The following is a 14,609-nucleotide window of genomic DNA, read 5'->3' on the forward strand; positions in this document are numbered from 1 at the left end:
TCCAGTGCCCAGGAGGCAGGGGCAAGTGGACCAGCCAGACTGGCTGGGTCAGGGAGAGATCCTGTGTCAGAAATTAAGATGGAGCCATGGAGAGATGACTCAATGGTTATGGGAATTGCTGACCTTCTGGAGATCCTGAGTTTGGTTCCCGGCACTCATGCCAGGTACCTTACAAGTGTCTGTGCCCCTAACTGCGAGGGGGTAGATCCCCTTGTTTGGCCTCTGTGGACATGTGAATATATGTAGCTTACACTCAGACACAGTTGTACCCATTAAAAAAGAAGGTAGTGGTTGAGGGTGATACCCAGGGTTAGCCTCCGACATTTACATATGTGTGCACATGCACCCCACACACTATGTGCATGCATGTGTGTATATACAAGATGACTTGTAGAAAAGAGTTCTTCAGTTTCTCACTTTTATTATAAAATTCAGACTTGCCATGTATTTGTCTGAGAGATGCAGGCTCACACAGGACCTGTGCTTTATCCTCAGTAGCACCGGAAAAAGAAAGTCAGAACTCGGCTGGGTGGTGGTGGCGGCGCATGCCTTTAATCCCAGCACTCGGGAGTTGGAAGCAGGCAGATCTCCGTGAGTTCGAGGCTACAAGTTAGTTCCGGGACAGGCTCCGAAGCTACAGAGAAACCCTGTCTCAAAAACAGCAACAACAAAACACACACACACACACATACACACACACACACACACAGAGAGAGAGAGAGAGAGAGAGAGAGAGAGAGAGAGAGAGAGAGAACGAACACATGCAGTTAGAGGGAGGCACACCCCGGCAGTAAACCCTACGTTTCTTTACCTTCCTTTCATTTAGAAGAGTTACTGTCCCCACCATTTTGCTTTGTTTTCTCTTAATGATGCTGACGTTTAAACATTACATTTACTTAATTTGAGGGGGTTGGTTTGTGCCAGCCATGGTGTGTATGTGGCGGTCAGGTGATAACTGGGAGCTGGCTTCCTTCTTCCATTGTGGGCCTTCCAGGTGTCCACCTCAGCTTGTGAGCCTCAACAGCAGTGTCTGTGTCTCCTGAGCCATCTCCTCAGACCTGCACTGACATTTTTAAGCATCTAGATCAATCCTTTGTTGAAGATTTCATGGCTGGCCTATGGTGCCTATCCGACTTTGGCCCCAACCCCCAAAAGATGAGTCTTTTTGCCACTTTAAACTCTGGCTAAGGGGGGAGCAGGGGGAGAATGTGGCTCTATGCCTTGTTTAGGAAAAAAATCTCTCTCTCTTTAATTTTATTCTAAATTTATTTTGCTTGTGGAGTTGAGTTTGGCAAATCTGGAAACTTCTTCCTTCCCCGCAGACTGTGTGCTTGCTGAGCAGTGCTGAGGGACCCTGCTCTAGGTTTCTGGACTATCATAGAGCAGTGCAGTTGTCTGTGAGTGCCAGGGAACTTTTCCTCACTTGCAACTAGGACAGGACAAAGGTTCACGCACTGTACCCAGGTATATTCCCTGGCGGCTCATCTTTCTGTCTTTCTGTGGTCCTGTTTTCTGTCCGGGGATTTCTGTTGTAACATTGTATTTTGTCAGAAGCTACAGACTCTGCACACTTGCGTGCAGAAGTTGTCCGTGCTCTTGCACATCTAGGTGCTTTGTGGACCCTTGGGCTTTTTGTGTAGTTGGCACCATGTTGCTAGCATGTGAGTCCTTCATTCCTGTGTGATACTGGCCAATTTGACTGGACATGTGAAGAACTAAAATCTTTGGCTTTACTTTGTAAGTTTTCTGGTGCGGTGAGTTTGAAGGCACATGCTGTCTGAGGAGAAACTTGCAGTTTGCCTGGCGGTGAGGCTGCTTTGCTGCATGAAGAGGCAGGGGCACCCTTACTGTCCTGGTGTCCTGGTGCAGCTCCATTCCTGAGGACAGTTGACAGTGAGGCTAGTGCTTGGGCTTTAGGAAAGGAGGCACCCAGATGAGACTGGAGTAAACCTGCTCAGCCTTTTTTCAGCAGCTTCTTTGTGGGCCAAGGGTCAGTGACATGGTGTGCACACATAAGGGAAGATAGAGCGGTGCTTGCATCCTGGCTGGACTGTCTGGCCTTGAATAACTTTATATTTCAGTTTCTTAATCTATAAATACAAACCAGGACGGGGCACAAAGGTGCGTGCCTGCAATCCTAGCACTGAGGCAGTTGAGGCTGGAGCTCAGGCCAGCCTGAGCTATGTCGTGAGTGTCAGGCCAGCCTGAGCTATGTCGTGAGTGCCAGGCCAGCTATATCGTAATTTGCTGTCATACTCTACCTGTCAAAAAAACTAAAACAAACAGTGAAACAAATCCCCAAACCAAAAAGGCAAATACAAACTAGAACATGGGGCTGAAGCTTCCTGTGGAAGGTCTGTGAGGTATTCACAGTGGTAGGTGAGAGGGCTGGGCAGGAACTTTCCTTCTAGGACCCTTCACCCAGAGGAAACAGAAAGTGCAGCGCGCTCCCCTCAGCATTTACCCTGTCCACTTGGATAGATGACCGCTTCTGAATTAGGCCAAAGGAGGCACAGGAGCCGCTGAATTGTGTGAGGGCATTCTGAAGTCTGAAGCCGAGGATGGAGAATTGAGGTCTGTGGAGCTACTTGGAAGAGACAGCAGGGTGACTGCGAAACAGGCAGCCCCGGGACCCCACTGGGTGTCCCATGTCAGAATATGTTCCTCTGTATCCTGTCACAGTCCAGACATCTTCCCCTTGCTCCTAGAATATCAGTGTTACTGTCATCTGCTCTGGGCTCATAAACTCAGGTGTGTGCCTGAGCTGAGTCAGTGGCAGGTGTGTTCCCAGATGTTCTGGGGCTGAGAAGGCTGCAGCGGGAGTCAACTGCTGCCGCAGGGTGATGAAAACCACACAGAACCAGTTTGTGGGCAATGTGATCTAGCCTAGTACTTTAATCTTTCATTTGACTGATGAGGCCTCCGGCTTTGCTCAGTGTGAAGGTTACTCCAAATGGCGGCGGATAGCACTGCCATCCAGTTTCCGTCTCACAGCCTACTTCTTTCTACACTTTACCTTATGTTAATTTGCTGCCAGATTGTACTATCTTGAAACCATCACCGAAAGGGATTGAAAGGAGCAGGAAGCACCGTTGTCAGGTCATCTGTACATGCTGTCTGTCGCTCTTAGACACTTGCCTTTCTTCCTTGGTATTTGCCCCTATCTCTACTCCACCCGGCCTTGCTCAGCTAGCCTCTGCCCGCCATAGTTGATTACCTGCAGCCATTTGTGTTTCCCAGAGTGTGCTAATGTGACTCATGTCAAAAAACACTGCCTAGGTTTCCTTCCCTTGTGGGCCACTTAATATAAAGTGGACATTAAGTGACACATCCCTTCAGTGCTGATTTCTACTGACCTATAGGTTGGTGTTTGTGGTGTGTGTACAAACAGAAAGAAGTCTAGGGCCTTGTAGTAGCCTGTACAGACTGAGGCTGAGAGAGAAGAGTCAGGAAGGTGGTGCTCTTTCTGTTGAGAACCACTGCCAGTCCAGATGTGCCCCTTCCTAGGGTGTGGCACCTGGGCTGTGTCTAGTTCCTTCCATGGTAGAGTGAAGAAAACAGTAGCATCGGCTTAGATGTGGGGGTCTTGTGAGGCACTTGCAGTCAGGCCTTAATTGGGATATCCCTTGTAAGTATAATGGTGATCAAGGTGGGGTGTATGATATTCAGAGTGCACAGAGCCAGCCTCTGACATGGAAACATGCCTGTGAGGATAGAGGATGAGACTTCACTGCTCCCGGCAGATGCTGTTTTAATAACCTGTGTCTCTGAATGACCATTTCTAGCACTAAGCAAATGTCTTCCTGTTCTTGTCCTCTACAGACAGCCTTAGCTCTGGCTATTGCTCAGGAGCTGGGCAGTAAAGTCCCTTTCTGCCCGATGGTGGGTAGTGAAGTGTACTCAACTGAGATCAAGAAGACAGAGGTGCTGATGGAGAACTTCCGCAGGGCCATTGGTGAGTGATGAGTGTGGGGACGGTGGGAAAGTGGCTTTCATCTCCAGGAGCCTTGAAGCCTCTTGGTTGTAAAGATGCCATATGACAGGATTTGTATCTGTTTCTCCTTTGGCACATTGCCATTATGCTTACACGTGAATGACAAAACCCCGGTGTTCTAACCAAAGTGCTCCCGCAGCTGGGGCAGCTGTGGACCCCAGTTATGGCACTTAGGTTCTTCACATGGGAAAAATGGATGTAAATCAGGATCAGAGTATGGCTTAAGGGTGTGCTTGCACATGCAAAGCTCCAGGTTTGACCTCAGCACCAGCCTCTTCAAGAAAAGCAGAATCTCACTATATAGTCTTGGTTGTCCTGAAACTTGCTATGTAGACCAGGCTGGCCCCAAACTCCCAGAGATCTGCCTACCTCTGCTTCCAAGTACTGGGATGTGCCACCACACTGGCTAAAGAGATCGTTTTAGGCACACACACACACAAAGAGAGAGAGAGAGAGAGAGAGAGAGAGAGAGAGAGAGAGGAGAGAGCAAGAAAGCGAGCAAGAGCCAGGTTTCCTTAGTGCCCCTGCATGCCAGGGTGGCTGTCCATTGAACAGGTTTTGACTCAAGCCACTCATTGAGTGCGGAGCTGCTATAGTATCTGGTCCTCAGTGGCAGGCCAAAGGAGTCGTGACTTGTCAAAGCAAGGATACTAGGGACTGGCCAAACTTTGAGACTTGTGATGCCAGCCTCTTAGGGCCTACACTGCTGCCACAGTGTCTGTTATATGCCAGAACGTTTGTTCCCTTAGCCAAGCTTTTCTGTCTGTATTTAGCATTTGGGGAATCAGGTAAACGAACTTGGCCAGTGGCATAGCTAGTAAGTAGCAAAGCCAGTTGGAACTCAGGTCAGCCTGCTTTCTGTAGCCTGGGCTTGGAGACTGACTTTGGGAGAGAATGGCCTCTTCTGAGTTAATGCTCCTACATAGGACTTCCAGATGATCTTTAAGGCTTGTATCTGTTGGTCTGGTGCTAGGTATGTCCTCAGATTCGTTTTTTGCAAATTGCTCTGGAAACATGGTCTCCTGTAGCTGTGTGGGTAGCCCTTTTGTGAAGATGGACATTTAGACTGATTTTCAGGTCTTGCTGTTCAAAGACAGGCTGCTGAGGGCTGCTCGGGTGCTGTGGGCATCTGCATCCCTCTCCGCTCAGAGTGGACTGTGGACTGTGTGAGGCATTTGCACGTGTGTGTGCAGAGGCCAGCGGAGGATGCTGTGTCCTGCTCTTGTCACTCTGCCCTATTTTCTCAGACAGCTTCACTGAACCTGGAGCTAGGCTCGTAGCCATGAAGCCTTAGGGATCTTTCTGTCTCTGCCCTACCCCCATTTGTGCTGATATCACAGGTGTTTGTGCCACCATGTCCAGCTTTTTAACAAGGGTGCTGAAGTCCAGGCTCGGTCTCCATGCTTGCAGAGCAAGTACTCTGTCCCACTGACTCACCTGCCGAGCTCCCAGAAAAGAACGTTTTGTTTGTTTTTCAAGACAGGGTTTTCCTGTGTAGCTCTGGCTGTCCTGACTGGCCTTGAACTTGGAAATCCACCTGCCTCTACCTCCCAAGTGCTGAGAAGGCATGTGCCACCACTGCCTGGCTAAAAGTACTTTTTTCTTTAAAAAAAAAAATGTACTACAGAGAAACCCTGACTTGAAAAATAAAACAAAAAAAATGTATTTAATATTATTATTGGAGGGGTACATGATGTATGTGTAGGCACATTTGCTGTGCACGCCAGTGGCAGTTAGGATTTGTGGAGTTGGTTTTCTTCTTACTTTTATTTATTATTATTATTTTGGTTTTTTTTAAGACAGGGTTTTTCTGTAGCTTTGGAGCCTGTCCTGGAACTCACTCTGTAGACTAAGCTGGTCTTGAACTCACAGAGATCCGCCCACCTGCCTCTGTCTCTCCAGTGCTGGGATTAAAGGCATGCGCCACCACCGTCCAGCTTCTCTTTACCTTTACATGGCTTCCTAGGATTGATATTAGGTTTCTGCTAGTACAGAAATCCCTGTACCTGTTGAGCATCTCACTAGCACACACCCCCAACAAGTAAGTTTTTATTTTTAAATTTTTGTCTTTTTTTTTTATGGGAAATATTAAGGAAATATAGTGGATCACTAGAGGTAGGTGAGAAAGCAGGGGCTGAGATAGTCTGCTGTTCTGCCACAGGGCAGGGTCAGGCCTTTACCCTGAGTGTAAGCTGAAGCAATTAAGTAGAAGGTGCCTGTCGGCTCTAGTCCAGCTCTACAGTTCCCCTTCACTGAAGCATGGCAGAGGGAGACCCACTGGGGTCTGAGCAGGAGGTGACTAGATTCTGGAGAAGTCCATGGTAGAATTCTTAGGGCTTATGGAAGGGTCTGTTGTGGGGCAGAGAGAGGCTACAGGGTCTGTGTTTACATTTGAGATGATGAGAAGTGTGGGAATATGGAGAGAGGTGTGGGTCTTTCTGGCCCCGACCTGGCATGTAGTGGATGCTTCCTCAAGTTTTCCAGCGTGCGAGAGAAGCAGGTGGCCTTGAGGAAGATCCAAGCGTAGAGCTGTGTGATGCTGCCTCCTCTTGCCTTGTCTCTGCTTGCATCAGACTCTGAGATGGTTCATTTTTAGATATTTTAAGGGGTACTAGGATGGAACTCACTAGACCACATCCCAACTGCTGGGTGACTCCCACTTTAAGTCAGAGACATTGGTTTATAGTTTAAAAGAACTACAAAGTAGGGGCTGGAAAGGGCTCAGTCTTAGGAGTACTTGCTGTGTTGTAGAGGACTTGAGTTTGTTCCTAACGCTCACCCACTTTCACCTGTCACTCCAGTTCTGGGCATCCAGTGCCCTCTTACGGCTTTGGACACCGGCACTATGCAAGTACACACACAGAGACACACAGCCACATATAGAGAAGCCTTTGAAAAACCTACAAAACATTTGTTACTGCAAATGTGCTCCTGCCTTCTTCAAGCAGCATGGTGGAAACCCGAGTGTCTAAGCTCATCCAGTCACCCCTCGGCCCACGTGTAGAGACCACCAGTGCTCGCATGTCTTATTACCCCCTGGTCTCCCATCTGCTCTCTGCTAGGGGAAGCCTTGGTGAATGACAGCTGAGACTGTCCACCTCTTGTGTCCTGAATGGCGGTGGAGGGAGGGTCTTCGCTTTGCTTTGTCCAGGTGGAGCTATGCTGTGGCTGTGCTCGTTTGCTTTACCTTGGTGTGCGTGTTTGTGGGTTCCAGCCCATTGTTTGGGGTGTAGTGTGTTGCTTGCGTTTCCATGGTGGTCTGGAAGAGCAGCAGAGGTGGCTGTGGCTCCTAGGTCTCACAGCTGGGAACCTTCCTGAGAACTAGTTCTTGTTTTTCCTTGTTGTTTGTCTTTCTTCTCTTCCTTGTGCCCTTCCTCCCTTTTAATTTTTGAGATTGAATCTCACTGTATGACCATTTTGTCCCAATTGCTGGGCTCAAGGGGTCCTTCCTTAGCAAGCAGCAGTGGCTGCACTTTATTAAAACTTATGCCAATTGTTTTCTTTTTCCTTTTTTTGTGTCTTACTACTACTGCTACTACTTCTTCCTTCTCCTCCTCTTCTTCCTTCTTTCTTCCTCTTTTTCTATTTGACTTTTAGCCTTTCTTGCCTTGACCTCAATCTTCTTGCCTCAGCTTTCCTAGTGCTGGGATTGCTGGCCTTTCCCACATCCAGCTGTCTATGGTTTCCTTTAACTCATTAATTATTTAAATACCAAGTTATTGCATCTGCTTTAAATATGTGAATTGTTTTAAATTTTAAAGATTTATTTTAAGTTGTTTTACTGACATTGACAAAATTTGAAAAAACCCTGAGCCTCATGTAGGCATGTGCATTTGGATAATTTTACTGCTTTAAACTGTGAAAAATACAGACGAATTATCTTAGCGCCCAGCTGTGGTTTGCAGTTTCTGATGGGGAGAGGTTTGCCCATCTGTTGATGAGAGCAAGGTAAAGAAAACTTTCTCCATCCTCCAACAGAATAAAAGGGCAGACCATCGACTGGCTTTAGAAAGGAGGCCTGGCCTGCTTGTCTTCCTGCCCTGTGCCTTTGAATTCTGGCGAGGTTGGCAGCGGGGGTGGGGAGGAAACCATAAGCTGACCAGAAATGAAAAGCCAGGAGTCTGTGCTATTTCCTTGATGTGATGAAGGTCCCTGTCAAGGGTTCAGAAACCTGAGCCAGCAGATGAAACCCGTCATTTATGTCATTTCTGCCAGAGATAGCACCACTCAGCCATTCTCCTAGCAAACAGCAGGTCTCATTGTCCATCACCCACACCCCTGCCAGCTTGTCAGCACAGAGAGGCGGCTAACAAATAGAGGCACCAGTCAGCAATGGGCAGCCTCTGCCCTCCAGCAGGAATTTTGGGTTGCAGTCAAGGGAGCTGCTCTTGGGATGTGCGAGATTTGCTGTTAGCTCCCTCAGAAGGACAGTTTCTGGGTTGTCACAATCTTCTGATGCATTCTGTTCGAAATATTCTGTTCTCAATACCTAGGAGCTGAGAATTCGGTAAATAAAGTGGCAGTGTACCCCTTGCTTGGGGCTGTTCCAGAGCCTCCATTTTCTAGGCTATCAGGTGGATAGTGGAAGAGCAAAGCTCTCCTCAACTGGACTATTGGAGTGTCTGTCCTGATTAGGTTTCTGAGAAAGCTGGCACTGAGCCCATGATAAGGGAATGGCTACATTTGAGATGGGGAGGTGATAGAGAGTGCTTCACACCCAGCCAGTGTGGCCTTGTGACGTTTCTGTATCAGCAGGTAGCTGAGTGGTGGGGATTGGCATCCTGCAATCAGGAGCAGTCATCGTGCCCACTCTTGTGAAAAGAGTAGGCTTTGTTTACTCTACATTAGGGCTCTGCGGAGTCTAGCTGTAGGATCTGCTGTAGAGCGTAAACTACTGCTGATGTCCCCAGCCCCTGACATTTGGAGCAGGTGCCCTTTGAATGGTCTGGAGATGAGGACCGTGAGCATAGAGCCAGCAGAGGAGCAGAGCTGAGTCCTCGCAGTGGTTGTGTCCCCTCACCAGGTCTCACAGCCGTGCTCACTTTACCTTTTAAATTGGCCTTGTTATTTTGAGCTAATGTGCAAAGAGTGTACAAAACATCCTCGTTCTCAAAGCTCTTAAGATCAGCTGTTATAACAATGACGTACCAGAAGCCCACAGTGTCTCCTTCTCCTTGTCACTGCCCCTTTTCACAGAAGGGATGGTCTTGATTTCTCACTCTATAGGGAATTCACGCCTGCTTTGAATTCACATTTATTTTCTTCTGTGCTGATCGCGCCTTTCCCAGTGTTCTCTGCAAGATTCATCCACACTGTTACATGTAACTATAATCTTGCACTGCTAGGTAATATTCTCTTGCGTGAGCATACTGTAACTTCATTTTCTCTTTCACTGTTGAAGAGATTGTTTGTGATGCTGCTGTGACCATTATTGCCTGTGCCACTTCGTTGTGGCTGTTCCATTCAAAGGGTGATAGGCTGTAGCATTCTGTTTGCTTATGTTCCTAGCAGCAGAACACAGACCTTAAAGTAACTTTTCAGAACTGGATTTTTGGCACCACATGCCTTCTAATGATGGAGGGTGGGGACTGGTGTTTGTTTTTTCTTTTTAACTTTACCATGGAAAATGTACAAAAGTCAAGTTCTCCCGTCACCAGCTTCAGTTCACAGTGAGACTGACATAAGGCTTCATCGGTCCCTTTCAAGATTGTTTTGAAGCAAATTGCAGATCTGTTAATTTTTTTTACATTTGTGTGTGTGTGTGTGTGTGTGTGTGTGTACTTCTGAGTACTTGAGAGTATCTTGAGACTATGTTTGCATATGCACATATCATAGCACATGTGTGGTTATCAGAAGTAGAAATTGATCCTCTCTTTTTACCATTTGAGTTCCAGGGATCCAACTCAGGTTGTAAGTCTTGGTAGCAAGTTTCTTTCCCTGCTGGGCCCATCTTGCCTGTCTTACTATTTTTTTTAATAAAAGTTTAACCCATATATATTTCAACATGTGTCTTTTAAAAACAAGAACTCAAAAAATAATCACAAGTACTGGAGGGAGATGTCTTTGCTGAGAATGCCTACTTGGGCTGGAGAGACGGCTCAGTGGTTAAGAGCACTGCTGCTCTTCTCCAGGTCCTGAATTCAATTCTCAGCAACCATATGGCGGCTCACAACCATCTGTAATTCGATCTGGTGCCCTCTTCTGGCCTGCAAGCATACATGCAGACAGAACACTATATATAGTAAATAATTAAATCTTTAAAAAAAGAATGCTTACTTCTCAGCCAGGCAGTGGTGGGACACACCTTTAATCCCAGCACTTAAGAGACAGAAGCAGGTAGATTTCTGTGTGTGTTGGAGGCCAGCTTGGTCTACAAAGTGAGTTCCAGGACGGCTAGGACTGGAACCAAAAAAAAAGGAGAAGAAAGAATGCTTGCCAATCACAGAGACCAGAGTTCAAATCCCAGCATTCATATAGGTGACTCAAAGTCACCTAAAGCCCCATCTCCAAGGGATCAGATGCCCTCTTCTGGCTTTCCTGGGGAATCACATACATGTGCCACACACACGTTAAATCATAATACCATTGTGACACTCATAAAAATGATCAATAATTCCGGGGCTGGAGAGATGGCTCAGTGGTTAAGAGCATTGCTGCTCTTCCAAAGGTCCTGAGTTCAATTCCCGGCAACCACATGGTGGCTCGCAACCATCTGTAAAGAAGTCTGGTGCCCTCTTCTGGCCTGCAGATATGCGCACAGACAGAATATTGTATACAAAATAAATAAATATTTTAAAAAAATGATCAATAATTCCTCAGCATTGTCAGATACCCAACTCTCACATTCCTCTGTCTGGGAAGTGCCATGTATTGACACACATTGCCTGCACCAGGATACAGGTGAGCTTTCTGTAAGAGATCGATTGAAACACATCTTAAATTTCTCTAGAGTTTCCTTTGGGCAAATCAAGTTAGATGGAGACTAGGCTCTAGCTAAGAGCTGGCCGAGGGGCTGACTTTGGTGAGCGCGTGCTTATGGGATGGCTGTAGCACCTGGTGTGGAGAGACACAGGCTCAAGAGGAAGGAGAATGCTGGGCTGACTTCCTGTGTGTGCAGTGGAACTGAGCACTAGCCCTCGAAGTGTCCTAAAGTCAAGTAGAGTGTGGCTCAGAGCCGTGCTGAGCTTCTCTGCTGAGTAGGTGGAGAGGTCAAACCCTGAGGGTGCATGGTAGGATCAAGGGTCATCTACAGTTGCTACAGGATCCCTTGCTTAGCTATGGGTGTCATAGATGGGTAGTGGGTTATTCTGTGGTTTTTAGGGGAATGAAAGACAGGTTTTGTAGTCACTGATTGGCAAGTAGAATCCTGTAGGTTCAGATGGTTATCAGCTCAAAACAGAGGTCACTTCTTGACAGTGCGGATCTGAGAGGCAGTGCTGGGAATGATATCTACTTCTGGACTTGAATCTAGGAAGACACTTTAAAGACTGAGATCAAGGGTGGGTAGGATAGCTCAGTGGTTAAATGTATGTGCCTGTTTACCTTCATTCAACTCCCAGAATCCCCATGGTGGAAAGGGAAAAATGACTGACAGCTTGCCCTCTGACCTCCACATATGCATTCCTGTACTTACATACATGCATGTACAAGCAAAGCAAATACATGCTTAAAAGATTCTTTTTTTTTTTAAGTTGAAATAAGTTTCCAGGGAGATGGCTCAATCACACGCTCTTGCAGAAGATCTGAGTTTAGTTGCCTGACTTATGCAGGGTGGCTCACAACTGCCTGTAACCCTGTTCCGGAGGATCCAGTGCTCTCTTTTGGCCTGTGCAGGCACCTGCTCTCACTCACATGCGCACATCCTCACATGTGTACACATAATTAAAACAAAAATAAATCCTTAGGAGTTAAGCAATCAGATCTCTCTCGTACACTCCGCAGCACCTCCAGTTTGCGCTTGTCTCTACTGCTTTTCTGTCCACAGTGGCGTCCTTCCACTTACATTATTAAAGTTGATTTGTCATGGATGTTTGGGGCTGAGAGTTTTGGCGTGTAGGTGTGTGAGAAAAAAGTGGCCTCTGAGAGATGGTTCTTCTTCTCATAGCCACTTTGCTATCTCTTCCAGGGCTTCGGATAAAAGAGACAAAGGAGGTTTATGAAGGGGAGGTGACAGAGCTCACTCCATGTGAGACAGAGAACCCCATGGGTGGTTATGGCAAAACTATCAGCCATGTGATCATAGGACTCAAGACTGCCAAAGGAACCAAACAGCTGAAGGTGAGTCTGTGGGGCTCTTACCTTAACTCCCAGTGCTGTGTGGCTCTGGGGGACAGTGTGACCTCTGCCTGTGTTCTGTGCACTGTTACCGTGGGGCTGCACAGGTCATCGTGAAGGTGTTAAATGATGGTACAGGACCTGGCACTTGAAGACTCAGAGGCTGTAGCTGCTACACTCTTCCTCCTAGAAAACCACACGCGTGCATTAGAATGAGCTGGTAGGTAAGTGACAAGCCTGTCTCTGCCATGCCATATTCCATATGATACTTCATATCCAAGGCCCTAGCCCTCTGATGCACACTGAAAGCAACACCTCGAGGAGTCTGTCCCAGTTGCAGGACAGATAGCTCAGTGGGCTGCAGGACTCTTACAGCAGCTCTTGATAGGCTCCCATGGGTTGAAGCTCGAGGCCTGCAGTGTACTGAGCGGGCCTTTGTCTGACCCTTGAGCATTATCCTGTTCCTGTTGTCCTTTAGGACACAAGCTGGGATGCTGGAGATCAGAGCATAGACTTTAAAGTCAAAAGGAATCTCTAGCTTTGCTAACTTTTGTTTTATCTTTTAGCTTTGTCTCTTCCATTACAGACAAGCGATGTGGTCTTTGAGCAGCTGTCTGTCTGCTACTGGGAGTGCTAATTGCTTATCTCACACAGTCCTGGGGAAGAAACTTGTAGTTTTAGATCCACAATGAGAGGTGGATATTCACGTCTGTCCTAGCTCTGCTTTTAGCTATTGCCACAATGACCAGAAAACGTCATCAGGCCGTCCGTGAGTGTGTGTGTTGGCCTAGAGCTGACAGCTTCAATAGATTCTGTCAGTTCGTGTGTATACACATACCAAAGCTCCCTTCGAGGGAAGTTAGCACTGGTCACAGACTCCATGCAACCTGCATTAACCAATCCAGAGTGTGTGACAGGGCTGGCTCTCACCCGGCAATATAGATCTGCCTGGCAGCTTGCTCTGCAACCCCAGAAAGTTAACTGGGCTCTATGGACCCAGCACTTCATCTAAGGTGCTAGATCAACTGGGTAATTTCTGTTTTTACTCCACTCTGATTTTTCTGGTTCTGTGATTCTGAGGTTTCTTGGTCACTGTTTTATGGAGAGCATAAAAATGTCACTTCTTTGAAGAGCTGTTTTCTCTTTTTTCTTAACAGGGTTCTTCATCCCAGGAGTTTGCCTCAGTAGCTCTCTGTGTTGAACGCAATGTTCAGGCTTCATTCTATACTCATGAGGTTTCCTAGTAGGAGGCAGCACCTTTTCAGTAATCACAACTTAAGTCAATTAATTTGGGAAATAAACTACTATAAACACACTTGAGGGACACACACACACACACACACACACACACACACACACAATGTGTGGTATATTCTTGAGTGTATCTTATTCTAAAAGGCCTGCAACTTAAATTTGACCTGTCTATGAGGCTACCCTGACAGTTTCTTTTAGGAAAATAAGAGGAAAGTAAAAGAGAAAAACCTCAAGCCACTGATAGTCCCTCCCTGTGTCCCATTCTTAGTCCTGAGCAGCTATTCTCTGTAGGTCTATGTGCCGGGGACATTTCATAGAGATGGAGCCATACAGTACGTCTTTTCCTGTTTGGCTTCTACCCAGTGCTGAGTTTTCACTCTTCAGTTGTGTTCAAAATAGACCTCTGGTTTTCTCCCACTGCAACCACATATGTAATATCTCTCTTTGAAGTTTAGCCTAAAGAGATGTGTCTAAAAGATGCTGTCCTAGAACATCAGTAGCCAAGGGCATGGGTCTGGGCTGCCCAGGGAAGCTACAGGCCTGTCTGTGCTTCTTGGCAGTCTGCCTATGCCCATAGGCAGGCCCTGAGCACTGGCATTGACTTAGAACCTGGGAGAGTTCTAGCTTATGTCTCATTTTGAAGTTTATGCATCTGTGATAGTGTCTTGATGCAGTTTAGGTAGATGAGGAATCAAGGAAATCATGAGTCTGGCGGGATACTAATCTGGTAAACGGGTACTGGCAAGTTCTGTGTTAGGAAGGTCCAGGGCTACTTGAGGGAGGGGAGGAGCATAGTGCAGTCAGATGGAGAGGGATAATAGGGCTGTGGTTCCATGGTCAGCATTGTTCATACTTAAAAGCTAAGCTAGAGACAGCTACGAACTCCCACCTCGCTCCTTTCTGGCCTCTAAAACTAAGGAAGGTGAACCACGGTGTCCTGGTACCCTGTGACTGACTTGTGGGCCCACTTTCTCTTCTCCTCTCCCTGGACTGATCACCCGCATCCCACTCTGATGTGCTCTGGCTTTCATGCTCCCCAGTGATGGATGCTCCATGCAGTTGCTGGCCTCTCGATGTCCCATGGAGA

At 47.1% G+C, this 14,609-nt stretch overlaps 1 protein-coding gene across 1 annotated transcript in view; it reads left to right on the forward strand.

Annotated features, from left to right (window-relative positions):
• The window catches only part of Ruvbl1 (RuvB like AAA ATPase 1), a 36,924-nt gene that overhangs the window by 5,147 nt on the left and 17,168 nt on the right, over nucleotides 1-14,609 (forward strand). Inside the window, exons 3-4 of the mRNA XM_041638818.1 lie at nucleotides 3,823-3,955; nucleotides 12,120-12,271. Of these exons, the coding sequence (XP_041494752.1) occupies nucleotides 3,823-3,955; nucleotides 12,120-12,271 (285 nt within the window). The remainder of the gene's footprint in view (nucleotides 1-3,822; nucleotides 3,956-12,119; nucleotides 12,272-14,609) is intronic.

The sequence above is a fragment of the Microtus oregoni genome, unplaced genomic scaffold (genome assembly GCF_018167655.1).
Source record: "Microtus oregoni isolate MIOR12 unplaced genomic scaffold, Mior012 000002F_ref0000024, whole genome shotgun sequence".
Lineage (NCBI taxonomy): Eukaryota > Metazoa > Chordata > Mammalia > Rodentia > Cricetidae > Microtus > Microtus oregoni.